This window comes from Glandiceps talaboti, chromosome 16, assembly GCF_964340395.1.
Source record: "Glandiceps talaboti chromosome 16, keGlaTala1.1, whole genome shotgun sequence".
Lineage (NCBI taxonomy): Eukaryota > Metazoa > Hemichordata > Enteropneusta > Spengelidae > Glandiceps > Glandiceps talaboti.
Window position 1 is genome coordinate 7,034,652 of NC_135564.1, and position 24,807 is coordinate 7,059,458.

Sequence of the window (24,807 nt, forward strand, 5' to 3'; positions counted from 1 at the left end):
GTAGAATTTCATCAAATATCATAGTATGTGACAGCATTGATTGACTGGCAGGTGAAAACACAAGTCATTAGATCACACCCTATATTGTACTTTGACAGGTCAGAGTTCATGCTTGTTATGACATCCATTGGTAACTCATTAGCCAATAGTGTGTGGGAGGTTTCATCGAAAGGGAAAACAAAACCATCACCGTCAACACCGAGGGAAGAAAAAGAGAAATGGATAAGGGCCAAGTATGAACAGAAGGAGTTCTTACCACCCCCACCTTACCATGATATACCTTTAGGACAGGTAAGTGTAGACTTCTTACCACCCCACCTTACCATGATATACCTTTTGGACAGGTAAGGACTGCAGTATATGCAAATATTCAAGTATTTTCAATTGTATGCAGTAACTGGAAAACCTCAAATTAATATAACATCCTTTCATAAGACAGAAGGAAAATGTTTCAGAATCGTAATTGAAATTTATTTCGTGTGAAGAACATGTTTAATCATTCCTTTCTGGTATACCTGTATTACTATATGTACATGACTATCTTTTCATTTGACTCCACAGCAATTGTTAGATGCTGTCACAAGAGAAGATTTACGCCAAGTAGTACTACTTCTAGCACATTGTACACCAGATGATGTGAATACAGGATACGGTGACTGTGATGGAAGGACGTCTCTACACCTTAGTTGTGCATTAGGCAATCCTGTTATCACACAGTTACTTATATGGGTAAGTTGATCTAGCAATCAAAGTCATTTACTACCCTGTTATCACACAGTGGCTACAACTTATCATGCCACAGTTGTTTCAGTTTTCTACTTACTTTCAACATGTGATGCTCTACTTGTCAAGTTTTACTCTACATCATTTGTATTGCTTACTGTGTAGTGTAATAATTCTTACAGCCTAGATATGGGTTTTGTAGGCCTAAGTTGTAAAGCTGAAGGGTGTGACTTTAATTTAGGAGGGCCTGTAAGCCGTACTACCAAGGTCCACAAACCCATATACAGGCCATACAGGTTTACCTATGTAGTGGTATGAAAATATCATTTAAGTCACATAAACACGTAAATTGATAGTGAAACATTATTTTATGTACAAAAAAACGTAAAGATATTGAGAAAAAATCAAAGCCAATCACTGGGTGAATAGATATTGACAATCACACCACTTGCCATATTTTGGGCATGATACAGAAAATGGGTTTGATGCACGTGCTCTTTATTGAATTATATTTGGAGTGAATTGTGATGCTGGGTATGTGATAAAATAGTGTTTATGATGTTAACGTTTTACTCTTGTAATTGTTTCTACAGTATAATGCTAATGTGAACAGTGTAGATGCTGATGGAAGGACGGCACTTTCCTATGCTAACGCTGTAGGTGCTGAGGACTGTCTTAGAATACTTCAAAACAGTGGCTGTCTTGGTGAAAGAGTGGACAGGACTTTGAAAAATAGTAAAAACAAAGCCATGTTTGATAAACTGCCAGCTAGTGTAATATAAGGACCAAGCTGGTGTGTATAACTAGCTGGTATGGTACTGTCATAGAAACTTGAACAACCAGCTATGTTTGATAAGATGGTAAAGTGACTACGCTGTGGATTTGGGCTGTCAGCTGATGGAACATCATGTCAACTGACATCAGCTGAGCTATGGGTGTGGAAGACTAACATATATATATATTTATACACACTAGCTGGTGGAGTAAATTACGAGAACTACAACCTGCACCATCTGTGATTTGGTTTTCTGTGTGAATTGGCAGTATGGAGTTTTCAAATTGTATTGGAGGCCTGGTCTATAGATGTGCATGGCAAGCTACAGGAGTTGGTGTCTTTTAGCACATTCTGCTCTTAGATTTTGAAAGTATGGGTTACAGGTTGTACACAAGGAAGAGTTCCAACACCATGTGAGACATTCTTATCAGCTACAAAATGGAATCGTACAGTTAGTACTCGCAGTTCCATCTCCAACTCTATTGCAGCTAGTGACAAGGCAATGTCACCATCAGTCATGGAAAAAAGAAATTTATGGAAAGACTATTCTACCATCAGTTATTTGACAGAAATTTGTACAGCCAGTTGAAAGACGAGAGAAATCACCAGCTAAATTGTGTAAATTAAGTTTTGTGTAATATACAAAGAAATACAGACCAACTACTTACTGTACATCTTTAGATTGTGCAGACATTTCTAAGTAGATTTTTTTTTCTTTTTTTTATGTGCCAAGAAAGTATCAATGTTAATTTAATTTATTGGAAACTTATGGTGCTCCTGTGTAAAAAAAAATTTATCCTGTCTTCGTTAATGCTATTATTGACATCAAGGAAGTTGATGTAGTTTAATATATCTGGTAGCTGTGGAGAAAAGCCTTTTAAACGCTTTTCCATATCCTATTAGAATTAGTCTAACGCATCAATTCTATGCTTGTATTGGGTTAGTCAAGTAGTTGTCCATGTTGTGGGACCAACTATCAAATCATACAACTTGCCTAGTCCTGTTTACCATTGATGTTCACATATACAGTATTTCCCATGATGCAACATCACTGTAGGGTTGGTATGTTGATTATCAGCTGTAAATATTGACTGCTGCATTATGGGAAAGCAGAAACGGCACATTCTAGGGTAAAAAAATTAATTTTGTTTGTCTATGATTGACAAATCCTTGAATACAATATTTCCCATAATGCAGTTATACTATGGCTGATTATCAACAGTAAATCTTTACTGATGCATTGTGGGAAAACATAAACAGCATATCCTGTGGTAAAAAATGGGATTTTGTTTGTCTATGCCTGAGAGATCTACAGGTCATTCTTTATCAACAAGGGTCAAAAGATATCACTATTAAACCTCTAAAACATATTTGAAAAGCACCTTTAAGTTTGCTGCAAGATACAAAAGAAATCTGACACCATATAAATCTGTATTTTCTTCATCCTGTGTAAAAACAATTCCGAGAAATTTGCCTTTGTTATCTTAATTAAGTTATGTAAATATATTTAATGTATTCTTATTAATTGCAATGTATCAAAAACATAACTGCCAATTATTGTATATTTTTTATCAAGTTTTTTTTTCTGTCAGCTGAAAGTAGCTCCAAATTTTGCTGTAGCATTACGCCTGGTATTATATTTGCAATATTATTTACTTGTTTTAGACCCATGCCAGGTTTGAATCATGACCCACATTTATGCATTAAATGTACTGTAATTTTGACTTGATCCCTAATATGGTCAAGTTAAAAAGAATTTGACCAATCACAGAGTTCCAATAATGTGCAGTTTTGTCCACGCCCAAATATGGTCAACATATGACTTTTCAGTTCATCCAAATATGGTCAATACACAGGTTCATGTCAGTGTCCAAATTTGGTCATTATACCTAACACATCTAACAGGTAATATCCAAACATGGTCAACACACTTGGCAATTCATGTCAAAACAGGGTCAATGCACCTTACCTGCCAGTCTATATCCATGGTCCACATGATGAACTTTCAAATTCATGAAAATATGTAAATTTGTTTGCTTATATGGCAGTATTGATCTAGTGTATACCCAAATATGGTCAACATTCCTTGCTTATCCTTGACAAAAGTGAACATGTTTACTATGTAGGTACACAAGTTTATGTACAAATACACCAAAAAAGTAATTGCTTGTCACGGAAGTTGATCCTTATGACTACACAACTTTTGTTTCAAAGTAGGGGTACAGCCATTTGCAATTATTGATTCAGAAATAGGGGCACGTCATTGAATTCCAATTGTTCATACTGTTCTTTCTGTGGGCTTGTGTAATAAAAAACAGAAAACGTCGAAACCAAAGCCTTCAAGACAGATTAGATGTAGGCACTGTGTATTTATTGTTATCTTAACCTGTATATAACTTATAGAAAAAAAATTGATATTTTGAATGTCAAAAAATTTATGACATTTCCTGAATCTTGAGGAATTTTATGTGGTATGTGTTGTGAAAACAGTTTGCTGATGTGCTGAAAAAAAAACACCTCTGTAAATTGCCTGTGAAAATTTTCATAATTTATTTTTAAAGTTTTCTTTATGATTTATATATGCAGAACAGTTGAGAATTTCAGTGCTGAGGTCAAAGGTCATTGGGTCAACAGTCAGTTATCGATTGTTGTAACAGATCATGATACATACCTCCAGTAATGTGTATTTCTTGTAAAGTCTCTGACATGTTATCCACACATTTGGTTAAAGTGGCTATGTGGATGACAAAATTGATAGTCATTTTGGATCATAAAACAATTCTACTATGTTTTCCTATTTGAAAAATCAATGTGAAGCAACATATACCAAGTCCTAATTTGTAATTTAGTGAATCACCCAAAAAAAGGTTTGAAATGTTTGTTATTGTATGTACAATAAACAAACTTTTTGTATGTACAATAACAAACTTTACATTAGCTCAGCTGGTTAGAGCACTCTGGTGTTTAGGAGACGTGGGTTCAATTCCTACACGTCACTTTTCTTTTCTCATTTATAACAAATTCAAAAAATTACTTTATGGTGAGTTTCTTTCATTTATAGCAAACCCAGAAACATTTTATAGACACTTTCTTTTACAATTATCAACATAGTAGAGTTGTTTCATGAATAAAAATCCAAAATAAATCCCAATTTGACATCCATTATGACCACTTAAACAACTACTGATGTAGGAACGTGAATGAAGCTCATGTATTCATAACTTTAGTCGTACCAGTCAAACTTTTTACCTTCCAATATATGTCAACACTTTGTGTTTTCACTACACATAATAGCAAGTGTATGACTATCAAAGCTGTTAAACTTGCACTCGCTGTAACTGGACTTTATACTGTATTATTTTTTTTTGATAATATATTCATTGAAAATTCTTACATTTAAAATACCAATAATTAGACATTGTACATCATAATTAGAGGTCTGTTTATCTATATGTAGTATAGTCATGAATTGAAATTGTGAATCATTGTGGTGCTGATTTTTGGGTGCAGACCCCCCCCCCCCCTGAAAATTAATTTTATTGGATATATTGTTCCATACTATGCGTACTGTGTATAAGATTATGATTTTTAAAGTCATTTAATCTGACTAAACAGTTTTAAAAAAAACACATTCCAGTTGCAGCTAGTGCATCTTTAACAAGGATGTTGATTATTAGTATGCTATATTATATCTACAACTACTTCAAGAAAGTTACTCCCAGTGATTTCACCCATGATTCATTGCAGTATTGTCAAGGTCATAGGTCACATATCATCAGGTTGTTAAAATAAAGTGTTAGACAGTTACAGCTCAAAATGTGCCAATCATTGCAGATCATGAGTTGTTTTTTTGTAGACAGTTTTGTGAAATTAGGATTGTTATACCATGTATTTTGGTATACATTGATTTGTTGATGAGGGATTCCAGCTGTGAAAATAATTTAAAAATTTCTAGAATTAGGATTATTAAACTATGTTTCCATATTACTATGACCTATCACCTTTGGTTATACTCAAGAAATCATGTGTTGAGATTGTTGATGGCAGAGAAAGAGTTGGACTTGTAAAATGTAGTCTTGGATGTCATGCTAACAGTCTCTGCTACACACACGTGCATGCACACAGACACAATTGCACACACACACACACACACACACACACACAGATTATCAGAGTGACACCAACAACTGTATTTTAGGTCCTAAAAAGAGTACACTAAGATTCATGTTACAAACTTCCTGAATTACAAAATACCGATATATTATTGATGTTGTAGAATTGTAGTCATTTGATTCTTTATTATTTGTCAGAGACTGTTTTGTAAAAGATTTACTGACACTAACCTTGCCACTTTCAATATATGTAGATATTTTAGTAATAATTATACTGTATAGCAACAATGGCTAGCTCTTCATACATATTACTACGTATAGTTAGAATATCTTTTTCCAAGAAATCACGTGTCTGCCCCAAATGAGTAACATTTATACCTTTGAATTAATATTCAGCCTGGAATCCATGTCTGTTCTGTTGTAGTGAAATCCTTGCCGGTTAGCATAGAATCCGGGAATCAAAGTTTGGACACCGATATATATATATATCATATGTTTATAGTATGTGTGAAAAAGACATATACAGGAGACAGTGTTATATATTCATTCTTGCAAATCAGGTGTATTTTTCTGTTGACCCAACAAAAAATGATACATATGTGAGATAGCGTTGCCGTACAAGGACAGTGATTTACAACGATTGGATTTTTTATTTGAAAAAATCAAGTAAATGGATGGGTAGTTTGTATTGTAACATTATCTCAACCCCTCAGCTGTTCAACTTTAAGTAACATTTAGTGATCTAAACTGGTGTAGAAGCAATGAATTGATCTTGTTTACTCTTGGTGTAGGTGGTAGGGTTATATTTAAATATCATGAATTTATCATAGGATATTGTCAAATATGGCCATACATTTTAGGAATGTAAAAGAAATATGAATTATCATAAATTGTGGTTATTAAAAACAATTTTAGCTGTTATTTACACTGCCACAATTATACTAAATGTTAATGTGCTTGTTTGTTGATGTACAATCAATTTGTGGATTATTTTTTGTGAAATGACAAAAAGTACAAAAACCTAAATTCTGTTTTCAGTAATTCTACAAGATGTAGTCTTACATTATTTGTATCACACACATAAAGCTGTGATGACTAGGGTGTGTGTTGGTGGGACAGACCACATTATAACTGTTACGTTTGATGGGTCAGACCATACTATGATAGGTCATCACACTTACACTTTCTGTGAACTGATTGATAGCCTTCCACAACCTTGGTATGAGCTTGATTCACACATCAATTATGATGAAGTTAAAAAAATTCATTTTTATGTGTTGTATAAGTTATGAATCAAGCATTATTTCTTTATGATTAACCATGATATTATGATATGGAGAAAATTTAGTACAGGAGAAATGAAAATGCCTAGGTGTTTCATTCATGCGATACAATGGTTCACACACACACACACACACACACACACACACACACACACACACACACACACACACACACACAGACAGACAGACACATACACTGACACAGGCACACAGCCACAAACAAACAAACAGACAGACACACACACACACACACACAAACAAACAAACAAACAAACAAACAAACAAACAGACAGACACATACACTGACAGACACACACAAACACACAGAGACACAGCCAGACAGACAGACAGACAGACAGACAGACAGACAGACAGACAGACAGACAACTTCAAAATACAAAAGAAACAATTATAGAGGTACTTTGCACAATGGGGATGTAGAAACAGACAAGGTATCAATCAGTTGGAAAGTACACAATTGAAGTCCATGACTAATTTTTCAATAGAAGCCTGTTTTTACTACATAGTAAAAGAATAGCAATGCTTTATAACTTTTCAATGTGTTTGGGTAAAGGATCTTGCTATGTATGTTGTTTCTCTGTTATTGTTAGTCTAGAGTTGAATTGTGTCTCTATTTCTGTGTAAAAAACTTGTCCCATTAGTGAAACACCAAGGCAATATGTCATTTCTCCTGTAAACCCTTTCTCTGAAAAATAATGCTTCTCTCAACCATGTTTCACATTTGAATGACAACCTGACCACCCCTTGACTTGAAATACTTGTAACACTTCACTGAATGGCCTAAATTGTCTCTCACAAATTGAATGGAAGATATCAAAGTGTGCTTTCGTTCTAAGACTTTTGCAGTTTTCTCTTGAAAAAGTTTTGGTTCTTGTATGAACCCTGAAATTCAAAACAAAATAAAAATTGTATCTTCTCCATCATGTAAAAAATTGAAAGAGATTTTATTTTGTGATTTTTCTGTGAATATTTATGTAAATAGTGTTCAAATTGATGTATTGTTCACACGTGCCATTTTCTTTGCGAGGAAGAATTAGTCACTTTTATTTACACAAAAATGTAGCATGAATTTGAACAGTATGAATGTAGAATTTCTTTTCTAAAACAGTTCACTTTTGGACACTGAAATAGTCAACAAAATGTAATAAAATTGATATCAAAGATACACTGTGTGTTGTGTGAGTATCATAATATAATTTACTTTGCAATCAACAAATTTTCAAACTTGATAAGGCCTAAAAAAAAATTGTTTGGTTCCAGTTATCTGACCCCACCTTGTTTTTCACTGCTGACCCTAAATTCTTTTTATGTATTCAAGAAAAAAAATAATAAAATCGCAGAAATAGTGGATACGAAAACTGACACCAACTTAAAAAGTCAATATAAAACTTCTGCCAATCTGTAATGGCTGTACATCTGATAAGAAGAAACCAATAACACAGAGACTGTATGGAAAACAATGGAAATCATAACTAACCTGAACTAGACACTCACATATGAAAAAAAAAGATATATATAAAATATGAAATAAAAAATCTACCAGCCCCACCTATTGTAGAGTGTAATCGGAACCACACAAATTTTTTTGTTAGGCCTATAATGGTAAGTACAATAGACACAAACTAAAACTGTTGTTATTGTATGTAGTGGATTACATAATTGGGTGATAGTAGTGCCTTAAACATGGATATAGATAATCATCCTTTGAATTTCCGGCAACTTGAGAAAAACTTGTAATCAAAATGCCATCCTAATGTAATTACATCAATGTCTGTTGATAGCCTGTGAACATGTTGCAATAATGATACTTTTAGTTCGTGTCACTGTCTGTGTTAGCTTCCTCTTCAGTTTCCAAGCATTTTTACTCTGATGAAAATATGTGCATAAAATCTCCATTAAACTACTATTCTAGCACAATGCCTTCAATGGCATAAAAAAATGTATTCTACACAGGGAACCTTGAACATCCTAGCATTCGGATGTGCGCATCTCAGTGCTAGGATGTGACCACATCCTAGTGGTAGGAAGAAGACTACAGCTATGTACCAGCTGTGTGCCTCACAGCCCTGTTACAAGGTTGATCTACATAGTTGGTATATGGTTGTGACAAAAATTGCCTGTTGCATGGATGTGGAATGCCACCTCTGTGCCACGACTGTTGCACATCCCAGGCCATAGCTGTGTACTGCATACCTAGCACACAGTCATTCATTTATTAACAGCTATGGTGGAATAATACCCATTCCAACCCTATACTACATTGTTATTTTTAACATCCATATGTTACATTGATGTTGACACTTACACATCTGTCAAATTTAGGTGTTACACCTAGTATGTTGGCCAGAGCTGTTACAAGGATATTGTACACATAGCTGGTTCACCACCCGTGGCTCCACTGAGCTGGTACAGCTAAGTGTGGCACCAACCCTGTCTGAGGTATGTGAACCATGTTACAGGTTCCCTGAGTGTGTAGTATGCTCTTGTTATCACAATTAAGGGCACAATGTGGGTTTCAACTACTAACTAACTAATAATAATTTTGTTATACCAGATTTGAGTTCCCCAAATAGCAAATGATGGTTATGTATGCTCCGGCTTCAAGTACAATTTAAAGTGCATAAAAATTTACTTCCCTAATATATCAAATCAGCTAGTGTAAATTTAAATCCAGTTAGTGTTTCTAATGAATGGTGATGACCAAAATTAAGAAAACCCAAATAGCTAAATTTGTCGTTTTCATAATTTAACAAGTGACATTGATATGTGTTTATCATAGACCCTACACCTCAGTTAGTATAGTACATGTATATCTTTTCCAAAATGACCACTGAGGGTACCATCACGTTTACTGAATGACCACTGAGGGCGTCATCACTTCTGAAACATATTCTTGAAATGTATACAAAAATACTAGTAATGCAATTATTAAACCAGTGTTCTTTTTTTTTCAAATAGTAACTGTTTGTCATAGCTCTTTGGTTCGAACCTGGAATCCAGAAAGTGGAAACCATAAAAAACATGGAAATATAGAACCTTGAAAGTATAAATTTGAATTTTAGACTACCAGTAGTTTTAAGTGTCACTGACCCCATACACAAAGTCATGACATTTTTAGACAAGACAAATTTGGAATATACCACAGAGAAAATTGTACAGCGACTGTAAATATAGCAATTCTAAACCCTTAACTCATGTAATTCTGCAAACATACACCAACATAGCTAAATACACTGATTTTGTCAGAAATTCTTCATTACAAAGATGTAGTTGACATAATCCCTACATACACTAATTCTAATTATATGTGGTAGGAAGTCATTGTCAAGTATCTATATATCATGGAATGCAATTGATTTAACCAATCTTGTCATAAAACATTTAATGGTAATTATAATCATATCAATTGTCTATGTGGTGCCTGTACTTATTTCTGTGTTTTTTCATCGTTTACACCTTAAAAGTTAAAAATAAAGAAAAGTATCAAAAAAGTAAGTGCAATTGTATATGTTGGTGATACTTTCATTTCATAATCAGACTTTAACATTCTGAATGACTTAGAAGTGACAGTTATACTCTAGAGGAAACTATGAATAATTTGTTTCATTAAAGTTACTAAAGCTGCTCTATAAAATTATATTTCAACGCTTGGCTTCATATGCAAGTACGTTATTTTGCTACTTTAAGTACATATATCAGAAATATAAACTTTCAGATTACGTTTATCAGTGCCAGCCACCATGTTTGACTGGCTATAACTGACACAATTGGTTGGGCTATTTCGGTATCCCCAACATAATGTGTGTACAAACCCCCCCCCCCCCTCATATCAAACAAGCCTTTAAAAGACTGAACCAGTGTACCCCGTGAGAAACTGGGGGAGTCAATCAAGTCCACCCACATTTGAAACAAGAATACAGGTATGAAAAATATTCAAAATACTAAATGAAGTATACAATAATTGTAATGTCACATACTATTTTTTCAATGGATTTATTTATCACTGCAAAGAGACTTGTGTTTTCCTGGACCATATTTTTGATGATTTAGGAAAGTATGCAAAGGTATCTATGAAATAAAAGTATTTTCAAGTTTTAGTTTAGTAGAAAAGCACATCAGCAAAAACAGTGAAAATAAATTTCCATCGAAAATTTAGTATTTCACACTAGAATTGAAATCATTTGACATTCTATATTATAGAACTTGTTTTTTTAACTCAAGTCTCAATTTATCAAAAGTGAGAATCTCGGAAATGAGAAATGGGAATATTGAATGTTAGTATTCAGTTTTGTACAGACTTACTGCACTTAGGTAAAATACATATGCGAGCATGATTTATCATATTAAATGACAGCTGATCATCTGTCAACTGGTACATAGTGATGCATGCATAGTTAGTTCGGGATGCTCACTCATGAATATACTTTTAATACAATTATTGTTTCTGCTATTATAACAGTTTTTCTAGGTAATGCACAGATGCACTAATTATTGTAAGCCTTGGTTTTAGTAATGGCACCTTAAATATACAGTGACACCAGGCTTTAAAGGGTTAAATAAACAACATGCGTACGTAATATGATTTGATACATTCTACAGTTAATGACTGTCTTTTCTGTCAGTAGCTTGTATATCAGATGCATTGTGGATACATAATGTCAGTTTACTCCACAAATACTTTGAGGCAATGATTGTCTCCATCTACCACAACTATTTTCCTAGGTACATCATTTGTCACCACTAATGCTGCAGGAAAATCCAATCCATCCTCAGGTGTATTAATACAGGAGATGAATCTACCAGTGATGTCAAATTTCTGGACTCTGTTAAGACCATCACTGACATAGATATATCTTTCTTCACTTATACACACTCCAAATGGCAGGGCGATTTGGTCTTTTACTAATTCTACTACTTTATTGTTTGCTTCTGCTTCATCCTCTACTTCATCTTCTGCTTCATCTTCTGCTTCATCTTCTACTTCATCTACTGCTTCATCTTCTGCTTCATCTTCCAGGTTTGTGTAACCAGCATATCCAAAGGAATACAAGTATTTACTGTCTGCATTGAAAACTTGAATGCGGCTATTCATAGAGTCTGCTACAAACACCATTCCCAGATTGTTGATGCTGACAGACCAAGGTGCTATGAATTGAGCCGTGCCTTTCCCATATCCACCAAAGGATTTGATGTATTGACCATCTTCTGTGTATTTTCTTATGCAGTGTACACCTTCCTCAGAGTCTGGGTTTTCTATATCCATGTCTGTAACATATACAGTACCATCTAAAGGACTAATGGCTATACCCATGGGGGTTTTCAGTTCATTCTCTCCAAAGCATCTGGTGAATTTCCCATCTTTGTCACTCACGACTACTTGATGGTTCTCAAGATCTGTAAAGAAGTAGTTGTTATCTGTTGACACTGCAACACCTACTGGCCAGAAAGGATGTTCAAACTGATCAAAAGTGATGATTTTATTAGCTTGACCTACTCTTGATAGTATTTGTACTCTGTTATTTTCTGGATCAGTGGTGATAAAGTTTCCATCTTTGTTCACTGAAATACCTATTGGTCCATTAAACTGTCCAGCTTCACTTCCACAACAACCCCAGGTACTAACCAATCTTGTTATGATGACAGGAATGGTGAAAGGTGATCCTGCTATTGTTTGATCTCCTAATTGAATGATGATGTCACACTTGTCAGCTGTCAGTCCACCTACAGTTACAGTGTGTGTACCATCACCTTTACCCAGAACTGTAAGTTCATCCCATGATCCGTCATGTTTCCCTAACTTCACTGTCACTACTTGTACAGGAATAACTGGCTTTCCATTCTCATCTCTTGTTGTGATTAATAGGGTTACAGGTTCACCTTTCAGAAGACTTTTGGGAAGATTATCAACAGTAGACTCTGATGCACTGGCTTCACATCTCAACACTCCAAAGATGCCTTGCATGTTGACATGACCACAAGGTTCAAATTCAACTACTGTGCTTTGCTCTGGTGGTGTAGTTTCCATGGTGAGCAAATCTTGGGCACGCCTTTTAGTTTCATCCTTGGTAGTCACTAAGTGAACTGTATTTCCATTTTGTATCAGTCTTTCCAGATAACTGCATGTAGTGACAGTATTTCCATATTTAAACTCCAAATCATTCATCTCAGTTTGGAGTGTCTTCACTTTGTGTCCAAACTTGGCCTCCACAGTAGCTACCAGACTTCTAACTTCTTCTTTAACAGCTTTGCAAATGTCTTCTCCTTTCTTTTCAATTTTCTGTTTCTCAACTTGGTATTGGTCTTTTACAGACTTTAGGCTCTCAGCTGTTGCCATTTTCGTTTCATCTACTTCTTTAGCTTTCACTTTCAGTTTCTCCACCATGATGGCCAATTCTTTGGCATATTCATCAGTAACTTCCTGTATTTCTTTGTGTACATGTTCTGGAATACGGTGTTTGACTACAGTGCACTCAAAACAGACAGGTACCTGGCAAGTGTCACAGTAGAATTTGACCTCATTTCTAGGGTGGTCTTTGCAGTACTGCAGTGGCTGGACGGTAGATGGACTGGTAACCTTGGCTTCTTTGAATTCTTGTATCGTCAGGACTTGATGAGAACTGGTCTGTTTGATTTTCCTGTGCATTTTGACACAGTTTCCACAGAAATATTGTTGACACTCAATACATATATGCGATGGAATCACATCTTCACAACTTTCACACAACTTCTTACCTTCAGAAGTGTATGTTTTCTGTCTCTTCTCAAGTACTTCCAGCAGGGCGTTCATGAAGAAATTGTTAGTCAAAGCAGACACACCACTTGGTAACTCAAATGGCATGCTACAAGTCGGGCAGCTGATATCATTTTCTGCCTTTTTCCTTTTCTCCACAAACTCTACCAAGCAGTGCTGACAAAATGTGTGATGACAGGGTAACACTTTGGGCTTCTTGTAAGTCTCAAAACAGATTGTACAAGACAGAAAATCCTCACCTATTACATCCAGAATTTCTTCTGGTGTGGCTCCGCTAGCAGTAGCCATGGTAAATGATAGTTGGTATTTGTCTCAGCTATCAGATCTATAAGCGAAAGTTTATTTCCTTATAGTGGGACTCCTTAAGTTAAGTAAAACTATTCATTTTGTATTCTATAACTTCTATAAAGTATAAAGGCCGATTTTTAGACTCTCGTAGATATCAAGTTAAACTCAGATGGTACTGAACTGTAAATTTCAGAGTGGAAAGTTAAACATGATATCCAGTAAACAGAAAACAAGGCTTGAACCAGACAGCCAAACGTATCCTCAGAAAACACTGAATGAAACGGATGGCTATGTAAAATTAACAAACAACATTTCAAACTTGTTTCCAAAGAGCCATCCAGTAGAAAATGACAATACTTAGCATTTACAAACTTAAAATGAATCATTGCAAATAAGTAAGCAAGTATAATTTACAGGAAGTCATATTTTTATTATTCATGTGAGATTGAGTACACTCAGTCTGGTAAGATGTATTGGCTGTATGCCAGGCATTTGCACTGAAATACACAACAACACGCCTACACAATGGCCCAGCTTTTGCGCAATTCAGTGACCTTAAAATGACCTGTACAACATGAATGACTTATTTGTATGCTCCAGTTAACTTGTTATCTTTGACTCTTCACATCACCGATTTTGGTAAATCATCATTTCTGCCATTATATCTCATTATCAAACCATTAGTTAGACACCATATACATAATTATCTCCTTTCAATTTAGAACATTTTCACTTTCACTTTCAAATGAAAGATTAAAGTGAATGATGAATCCATAAAATTATTCATAAATGTTGAAAGTATGACATAACATGTAGTCCTAATGTAAATGGTACTATTATGAGATTTATATAAATTCAGAGTCTTCTGACTGAAGGAATGTTTGACAGAAAATTTGATAAAACATTCTTATAAAAAATACTGTCTATATTTTAAAACCTGTTTGCAATTACCAAAAGTAGTTTAACACGATAAAATACTTAATCAGCTTTTATCAGAAATTGATTTCTGTCCCTCATACTAGTATATTTTCTAACGATTTAGCTCTTTCAAATGTTAGAGTCATAGAATCTTTCTGATAATTTATTACTTTGGTAGGATTGAGTGAATGTTGTCTTTCCAAAGTGAACACATTCATGTATATTTTTTTTTTAACATCACAATACAAAACATAGAAGTGTTAATTATCCTTACAAACATATTAACCTTGAGAGAAAAATGCCAAAGTTCCACAGTAACAACAAGATTGTATGTGTTACTGTAAAGCAGGTCATGTCAAGATAACGATTATGTCTAGATAACGATTGTTATGTCAAGATAGCGGTTGTTATGTCTAGATGACAATTATTATGTCAAGATAACGAGATAGTTATGTCAAGATAGCGGTTGTTATGTCAAGATAACGATTGTTATGTCAAGATAGCAAGTTATTTCAAGATAACGAGATAGTTATGTCTAGATAGCGATTGTTATGTCAAGATAACGATTGTTATGTCAAGATAGCGGTTGTTATTTCAAGATAACGAGATAGTTATGTCAAGATAACGAGATAGTTATGTCAAGATAACGATTGGTATGTCAAGATAGCGATCGTTATGTCAAGATAACGATTGTTATGTCAAGATAACGAGATAGTTATGTCAAGATAACGATTGTTATGTCAAGATAGCGGTTGTTATGTCAAGATAGCGATTATGTCAAATTAGCAAGTTATTTAAAGATAGCAAGTTATGTCAAGATAACGATTGTTATTTCAAGACAGCAATTATGTCAAAATAACGATTGTTAATGGTATGTCAAGATAACGGTAGTTATGTCAAGACAGCAATTGTTATGTCAAGATAACGAGATAGTTGTGTCTAGATAATGATTGTTACGTAAAATTAGCAAGTTATTTAAAGATAGCAAGTTATGTCAAGATAGCGATTGTTATGTCAAGATAGCGGTTGTTATGTCAAAATAACGAGATAGTTGTGTGAAGATAACGATTGTTATGTCAAGATAACGATTGTTATGTCAAGATAGCGGTTGTTATGTCTAGATGGCGATTATTATGTCAAGATAACGAGATAGTTATGTCTAGATAGCGATTGTTATGTCAAAATAACGAGATAGTTGTGTGAAGATAACGATTGTTATGTCAAGATAACGATTGTTATGTCAAGATAGCGGTTGTTATGTCTAGATGGCGATTATTATGTCAAGATAACGAGATAGTTATGTCTAGATAGCGATTGTTACTGGTATGTCAAGATAGCAGGTTATGTCAAGATAGCGGTTGTTATGTCAAGATAGCAAGTTATTTCAAGATAACGAGATAATTATGTCAAGATAACGATTGGTATGTCAAGATAACGATTGTTATGTCAAGATAGCGATCGTTATGTCAAGATAACGATTGTTATGTCAAGATAACGATTGTTATGTCAAGATAACGAGATAGTTATGTCTAGATAACGATTGTTACGTCAAATTAGCAAGTTATTTAAAGATAGCAAGTTATGTCAAGATAGCCGTTGTTATGTCAAAATAACGAGATAGTTGTGTGAAGATAACGATTGTTATGTCAAGATAATGATTGTTATTGTTTGTTGAACATTCCAAATTATGTCTATCGCAGCAGATTAAAACTTATTTTATACCTTTAGTCATGTTTTAAACATTGACTGAATGACCAGTCAACCATAAACCATCTCAACGTCAATAAAAAATGCCTTCAAAATGAAACGTACAGATCATGAAGATCGTCTGCGTATTTGCACACAGTTTAGTACATATGACGTTTGAAAGTAGACATGTACTACTAGGAATACCTTAGTATCATAGTAACAAAGGACTTATCAGACTTCTATATTTCTGCGTTTTTAGAAATTACGTATACTATGCCAGGGTGAGGATATATCATACCACAACACATTACACGCTTTTGACTATATCATAATGAAATACACAATTGGGAAGAAAAGACAATTTCATTATTTGGTTTATTTGCTCTTTTCAATGTGATCCCGTAAATGGGACAACTTACACATTACAGTGGCAATATAGATGACAAATAGGTATTTGTTTTGGATGTTTACCTCCCGTAAGGTGAGGTTATGTTATAATTCACAGTTGTACGTCTGTCTGTCTGTCTGTCTCTCTGTCTCTGTCTGTGTGTGTGTCTACACGATATCTCAAAAACTACTGAATCAATTATAATTCTATGATTACCTTTTAAACATTTTATGGAAAAATTGGTTAAATGTTACGATTCAATCTCGTTCAACATGCACAAATACTTATTTTAATGATTGTGATTCACAATCACTCCTTTGATTGCAATTTTATACATATCATAATTGTAACAATCAGCTGATTACTCCTAAATAACAGACAAATGAGAAATGTCTACACAAAACAATACACACATACTTATATAGCAGTAATTATAAACACATGTATCTAACCTAAAGAGTTTTTCATTTCTTCATCTTTCACTGTCATTATTACTTTTTGTTTTCATTTATATGCTAAACAATTGATTAGCAAGTTTTGGCATACAATCTAGCACTACATAGGTCTGGAAATTGAAATAAATGAAATTTTACAAAATTCACTTATTTTGTACCAAAATTTCATGATGAAGCACAAAGATAATTATAATATTAATAGCACCTTGCATGTTGCAAGAATAAAGTCTACAGTTTTAAATTATGAAGTATTTTTTCATTGCAAACCATACTAATTTATCTCAAATTGCAATATTTCCACTGTTCAAGCAGGTAAGTTGAAGTAATTGACAGTTACAATGTATTCTATAAATTCAAAACTGACGAAAACATGACATGTAGACAATTTTTGTAGCAGCCTTTGCTGCAAATCACCTGCCACTGTGGCTTAGGCAAAAAAAAAGAACAATTGTGTCTGGTGAGTATATGTTGTCTAAAGACACAATTTTAATTTTTTTTTTTTAAATTCTCATCAAACCTGTCTGACGCAACGCTCAATCTATGATTTATGGAAGTTACTTTTCTTTTTATTTAGTGCTTTAGAGCAACTGTGTATGTGGGGCAGATGTCATTTGCTTATTCATGATTGGCTCTACAGGTTTCACTGAAGCAGGGAGGGTTATTTTTGAGTTTTTCCGCCAGATCTGCAGAGTGCATGGGTTGGACAAACACAAAAAAAAAAATCGATGTGGAGGCATGCGCGTGCTGACCAGAAACAATTCTTTTTTTCTTTTTTTGGCCCTAATATAGCTGTGTAATGTAGCTCTGTGTAAGACAATAAACAGTTGATTTGTTATTTTATCAATGGACTTATTGTCTTTAATATATCTTATAAGAAATTGCAATGATTGCTGACTACAAAACTCTTGATCATGATATATTTCCAAAATTGAATGGAATCTAATAGTAACATTTGGTAGTCCACATGGGTGCAAAAGAAAGATGATGTAAATATCAATAGGTTTTAAAATAAATATTCAGTCTAAAAATATCTTCATCTGTGTTTAATGTTGTGACTTCTTTATCCCATATTCTGTCTGTTTCCTGAGCCTCTTTTGTTCTCTGGGGGAAAAGTAGATGGGAAAAGCACATGCTGATTAGATTGTTTTATCATTATATAAATTTAATGAATAAAAATGCATAAATAATAAACAACAATATATAAATAAGACTAATGAATGAGATTATAATCATGTTCAACAAATTTCACTGTCTTTTAATATATATATTTTATAGGACACAAATTACAACATTTGGACATAATTTGGGTTTTGTAGACTACAATTATCTGGTGGTAGCATCCATCTTTGCTGTGCTTTTCTGGTGAAAATAATGATTGAACACAAAGTTTCATCACAGGGTGCAATAATTTTGACCACTGCATTCAATACAATAATATTGTGTCAGTGTATCATATGAAGAACAATTACACAGCTATTAAAGGGGTGTACCACTCCAGGTAATAAAACTTTGGGTTCTGGAGTAATTTCATGATTTTAAATTACCTACATTATGTCAGAGAAATATCAAGTTGAAGTCATTCACCATTTGGAGCTCTTTGCTGTGAACCACTTTGCCTTATGGGAGCCTCATGGCAGCAGACATATCTAAGCCTACTACGTTCTGTGAAAATGTGAAAACCATGACATGACTGTCTAAAACTTAAAGCCAAAGTTCACTTCCTAGAATGACATTCCCCAAAGTGCATTTTCCACTTTTCACTATACAATTTCATGTGTATGACAGCTTTATAAATTGTGAACAAATGACTTACCATCTTTCCAATCATCAAATTCTCTAGCTTTCCTTAAAGCTTCTTCATCATCCCTTTCTATCTCTCTTTCTTTTTCTACTTCCTTTTGTTCCACTATTGCTCTCTCACTCACCGGATTTTGAGGTCTATGTGGTAGAAACAAACAAGATAACGTGAGTAATTCTGACCAGTATTTGAAGATCCATAAATCTACACACTTTACCTTGCTAACTCATTTCTTTCATACATCGAGTATTTTTCGTGACATAAACATTTAGAGAGGCTGCATGAATAGTCAAGATTTTGTCTCAGTTTTGGAGAACTGCATTCAACTTTACGTTCAGATAAAAATTAAAAACTTAGATGGGAAAAACTGTTGTGTAGCAGAGCTATATAAAATGTTGTTACAGAACAAAAGAATAATATATATATAATCCTTATTGCTCCACGAAACAGCACTTATGCAAAAATCTTGAATTAAAACCCTAGCCTTTACGATTTGAACAAAACAAAGTCATGATACATTTTTGTACAGCACAAAATAAAAACTGAACTACTTTCTGGAATGTTTTGATACAAGTATTTATTTTATCTTACCCAGTATTGGTTGGTATTTTGCCCTCTCTCTTCTCTTTTTCATAAAATTCCTCTAGTGTCATTGTTGGTACACCTGGATAACCTGCACCAAACACTTGGGCTTGAAGTGCATCTCGTGTAAGGATGAATGGCTTCATCGGCTGAAAAAAAAAGATAAAAAGTTATAAATGTGAACATGAATGAAAACCCAGTAAAATGTTCCATTTTGCAAACGGGTTTTGTTATTTATGGCCATATTTTGAAGTATTTGTGAAGTACAACTAATATGGCATAACCTCATGATGAGCAAGTGTTAGGTGATGTGATTGGGGTAATTTCATGAGTGCTCACAGTGTTCTCTGTCTCCATATTTTTATAAACAGAGTGAGAGAAAGTGCAACAGATAACACTACACATAGCAGTACAAATACCCTGAGTGCTTACACTACACTTAATATGCACCATGAGACTCTGTTATCATGACATGTTTGTCAGAAACTGCAAATTTTGTAAAAACATAGTCATACGTTCACATGATCTTGTGTGTTTGGAATGCCTGTACATGTGTTTACTGGTAGGCAATATTTCTTCTGTATTGCACTACCATGCAAATAACAATACTAAGTGTGAACAAATGCAAGTAATCACTGTTACATTATGAAATGCAATTATTATTGCCGTAGAAAAAAGTCACCTCTCTGTAGCAGGCAAACACAAGTAAGATACAAATGTAACACCATTGATATTGGAATGATGTCACCACAAACACAAAGCAACAGATTAATTCAAACAGTAAGTAAACAAGGCATATTATATTTGTAAACTTGTATATTAGAACCTGACTAACGCCAGTACTTACTGGTCTAGACATGTTATTTGCAGCTCCTTGTGGTGGCATTCTCTGCCTACTACTAGGTTTTTTATCTTGTTCTTTCATTTTTTCCATTATTTCTAACATCTCTATTTCTTGTTGTAAACTTGAATAATCATCTATGATTTCATTACTGTTTTTCTTTATGAGAATGGTGAAAAAATCTCTCTGCAGAAACAAAAAAAAGAAAAGTATTATCATGATTATAACAACCTCACACATTTTCCACTGGATGTTCTCATGTATACAGTGTAAAAGGTCTCTATATGTAACACAATACGTCAGTTTGGTCAATAATATTCAAACATCCTATATTTTCAGAATGACTTTCCAAATAAAATTGTATCATTCATTTGTATACTAGATGATAACCTCACCTGTTTTCAGATATGATGTTTCAACATAGAAATTTTAACTTTTCAACACTACAAACCATTGAAATATTGCAAAAGTGAAATTGAAGCTTTTGTCCACACACTGGTGACTTGTTCAGTTTTAAGCTTTTGCAAAATTTCAATGGTGTGAATCATTAAGATTTAAAGTTTAATATATCCAAAGAAGGAGGCTGTATTCCTCTGAAAGGTAAATGTACTTTATTATCAACAGTTAATCTCAAAGAGTGCTACATGACCATTTTACTCACATTTTATAGATCAACATGGCTACACTTAACTACTTATTGTTAATAGAGTAACCTACACAGTGGGGCTTACATCAATAAAAATCATGTTGATCAAATCACTTCTTACCTGTACATCGTCATCTTTAGAGTTGATATCTGAAATCTTTCCTAGTGATTTAAGTTTTTCTTCTAGTTCTTTCTTTTCTCGGAATCTCTTGATTTTAGTTTCTCTATTGGCTGACATGGCAAAAAGATTAGGTCTTCCTGGAGGGGCAGATGGATCAGCTCTAGGAGGTTCATTGGGAATTTCCTGAAATTAATCGATCTTTAATTAGAAAAATGTGTGAAATACATGCAAGTCTAACATGGCACAACACAATCTTCTACATAAGTATATATTTGATTTTTTTTTCTATCTTTAATTTTAAACACAATTTTTAATCTGTGTCAGTGAACACTGTGGTCAAAGGCTAAGTGACAAAAGTCTCTATCACTGTAGTGTATCAGTCACTGAAATTGCCACTGGAGATAGTTAAAGGAATATCCAACAGGCTAGAACATTTCGCATAGCTCCGTCAAAACATATTTTTTATTTGAATAAACAAATTACTACAAAACCACTACACTCGATCCACTCTCTGCAAAGTCTTCATGACAAGCATAAATGTTTGACATTGACTAAATATGTTTTGTTTGTAATTCATTTCAGAATATCAGGTCTTGAATCATGAGAATGGCTGGTAAAAACATCTTATTCATTCTTTGCCATAACTGTAGAAATTCCCATTCATGTTTCATATTAATATAATGAAAACAGCCAGACATTGAGTGCAATGAAATCAAAGCAAATTTCATCAAAAGGAACCTTGGTTTATAAATCTTTTAATTGGGCCAAAGCATACACCTGGAAAATGCTGAGAAAATAGAATATGTTTAAAATCATTGCATTACTGCAGCTTTACTACTACTAGACATGTAGGGTTCTGATTGAATCAAATTGTTGTCACTGACTTAGACTTATCTCACCTCTTCTGTGATTCCATATGATTTACACCTCTTGAGAAAGTCTCGGTAATATACCTTTGCTTTTTGTACCTGTGCCAGTCTGGTTACACTACCCCCTGTCACCTTCAAACACAGATCACCTAAAAAGGCTGGTAGTAGTAGGTACCTATGAAAAAATAATCCATTAATTCCAAAATGTAAATTTCCCTATAGTTCTCTGCAGAAACTTTCGACTCTCTGAAAACACCCTAACACACCCTCAAACAGGTGATAGTAAGCCTGGAATAAGACTCGTCTATTGTTTAAGTTTTGTTGTTATGCAAATAACTAAGTGAAATTGATACATCAGACTGACCACCTATGTTCTTTATTAAAATATATGTGATTAAACAGTAATGTAAGTGTAATACACCTTTTCTGAATAATCAAGTCTTGTTTCCGATTCAAGATATACTTTAAAAATAACTGCAAAATAACTCAACAAATACCTGGGCCAAGAAGGCCCAATATACATGTATATTTTATATTTAATGATTGGGAACATTCTGAAAATCTACTTCAGTTGAGTTTTATATGGGAGTTGTGGCAGTCTTTTCGCTACATTATCATAGTTGGCAAACCTGATAATAGAAAAGTTTCTAAATGTTTTATATAGATGGGAAAATTTGGAAATGGCTTTGGAACTTGGGTAGGTTTTAGCTATATGTACATGTACATGTACTTACAGCCACAACAAAATAAGGCAATAATTGAAAATGCTATATATATAATTGTGAAATGCAACTACCATGTTTTGCTGACATTCACTACAGTGGGTTTTCTTTTTAATCAGACTTTTGCTGGCAATGTACAAATGTACAGGGAGCTGTAACTGAACGTAGTAACAGTATGATGTTTCTCTGGTGAACTTTAGCTCTGTGCATACATACTATATGCCTTGCTTCAGAAATTTACAATATAATTCTTACTTTAGAGATGATGTTGTGATTTCTTCTAATTCTTCATTGTCACTGAACAAACTCAATTCATTCACCATTTGTGTACACTCTTCAAATAGTTTGATTGCTTTCTTGACATTTATCTGTAGTGAGCCATAAAAAATATATAAAAAATTTGAAATAATTACAACCATAATTTAAGTTTTTGTTAGAAACTTTTCAATTTTCATCATGACTTGCGTATTAAAATATTCGTGAAATTCGATGCCTGAAAGAGCTCTTTGGGGAATTATTAAAAGTTAGAAAAACACACAGACGTGTATACACAAATGGAAAAATGTATGTGTCACTCGTAGATGAGTCTTACATGTCTTATGTCGCCAACTTTCTATTTCAAAATATAAGAACAGTGAACTCCATCCAATGACGTCATGTCGTCTGCCTACCATGATATCGCAAATTCAATTGAATGTCTGTTTCACAACTTCGCATAATTAATCGAAATCTTCGTTTTTGTTTCCTTTGGTATGGTACCTGGAACATACCTGATAGTTGTCATTATTTGTTGGTTCATCACTGGACTCCAAATCAAGTTGAATTTTCCAAGCACGGTCAAAAATATCGGAAAGTTTGGGTACTTGCTGTTCTTCGCTCGCCATGTTGTGCATTTGACATAAAGTTGTAGAGGGCGCTATTACAACCCCTGACCTTTGACATGTTTGCAGACGGCATGTTCGCCATCGTCGCATGGTCGGTTTTCTCTCTCCCACACAAACGCTTTGACATTGCGATCGTCACCATGTCGTGTTCTTCATCGTAATTCAACAACACGCAACGTTGCACGATAAAGGTAAGAACAAGTGTGTAGAGTTTGATCAAAAGAGAATGGTAACAGAACGCTATGAAAAAAATCCCAGAGTACCTCTCAAGCTCAGCTCTGCCACACACTGACCACAGACAAGCATGAAGCAGTGGAACTATGAATGTTTCACTACAACATACATGGCGTCACCAAGAGGCAGCAGTTACTGTTGATTTTATGTTTACACCTGTATATCTAGCTTATTAAACATTTGCACCTAAAGAGTGAAATTTATAGGAATATACATAAAGTCTAAATGTTAATTTTTTGCCATAAAACTATTACTGTATATACTATTAATCGACAGCCCACAAGTGTCTGTGCTGTTCACTGCAGCTCATCATTTATGAATTGTTCAGAATTTTTTTTCATTTTTGTAAAGTAAGTATGGATCTTGTTGTAATTATGATATCAACACTTTCAAATATAATGGTTCAAATTTGTAGATTCAAAAAAGACGCTGAGCTTGGAAACATAAACTTTATATGCTATTAATATGGTTTTGCTAGCAGTTTGATGAGGCATATGTTGATGTTGCTATTGAAAATGATATAATTACCCAGAATTTTTCCTGATCTCCCATTTTTATCATCAATATAATATATACAACCTGATGTAATATATGATATGATCTGTACCATGTGTGATAGGAACAAGTGTCTATAACTATATCTAATGGAGTCCAGTATCAATTCTATTCTACGATAATAATAAACATCATTTTCTATAAAAAGCACT

At 34.0% G+C, this 24,807-nt stretch overlaps 2 protein-coding genes across 2 annotated transcripts in view; one reads left to right on the plus strand and one right to left on the minus strand.

Annotated features, from left to right (window-relative positions):
• Positions 1-2,182, plus strand: part of LOC144447848 (arf-GAP with GTPase, ANK repeat and PH domain-containing protein 1-like) — a 100,807-nt gene extending 98,625 nt beyond the window's left edge. The window contains exons 15-17 of the mRNA XM_078137964.1: positions 99-291; positions 562-729; positions 1,317-2,182. Coding sequence (XP_077994090.1) covers positions 99-291; positions 562-729; positions 1,317-1,505 — 550 coding nt within the window. The 3' untranslated portion in view covers positions 1,506-2,182. The remainder of the gene's footprint in view (positions 1-98; positions 292-561; positions 730-1,316) is intronic.
• Positions 2,183-16,937: 14,755 nt separating this feature from the next.
• Positions 16,938-23,866, minus strand: LOC144447500 (immunoglobulin-binding protein 1-like). Its single transcript, XM_078137542.1, has 8 exons — positions 23,753-23,866; positions 23,238-23,350; positions 22,291-22,435; positions 21,392-21,574; positions 20,631-20,810; positions 19,793-19,932; positions 19,217-19,341; positions 16,938-18,504 (listed from the first exon to the last, which is right to left on the minus strand). The coding sequence occupies exons 1-8, from the start codon at positions 23,864-23,866 to the stop codon at positions 18,464-18,466; spliced, it is 1,041 nt and encodes a 346-aa protein (XP_077993668.1). The 3' UTR covers positions 16,938-18,463.
• Positions 23,867-24,807: the final 941 nt, after the last annotated feature.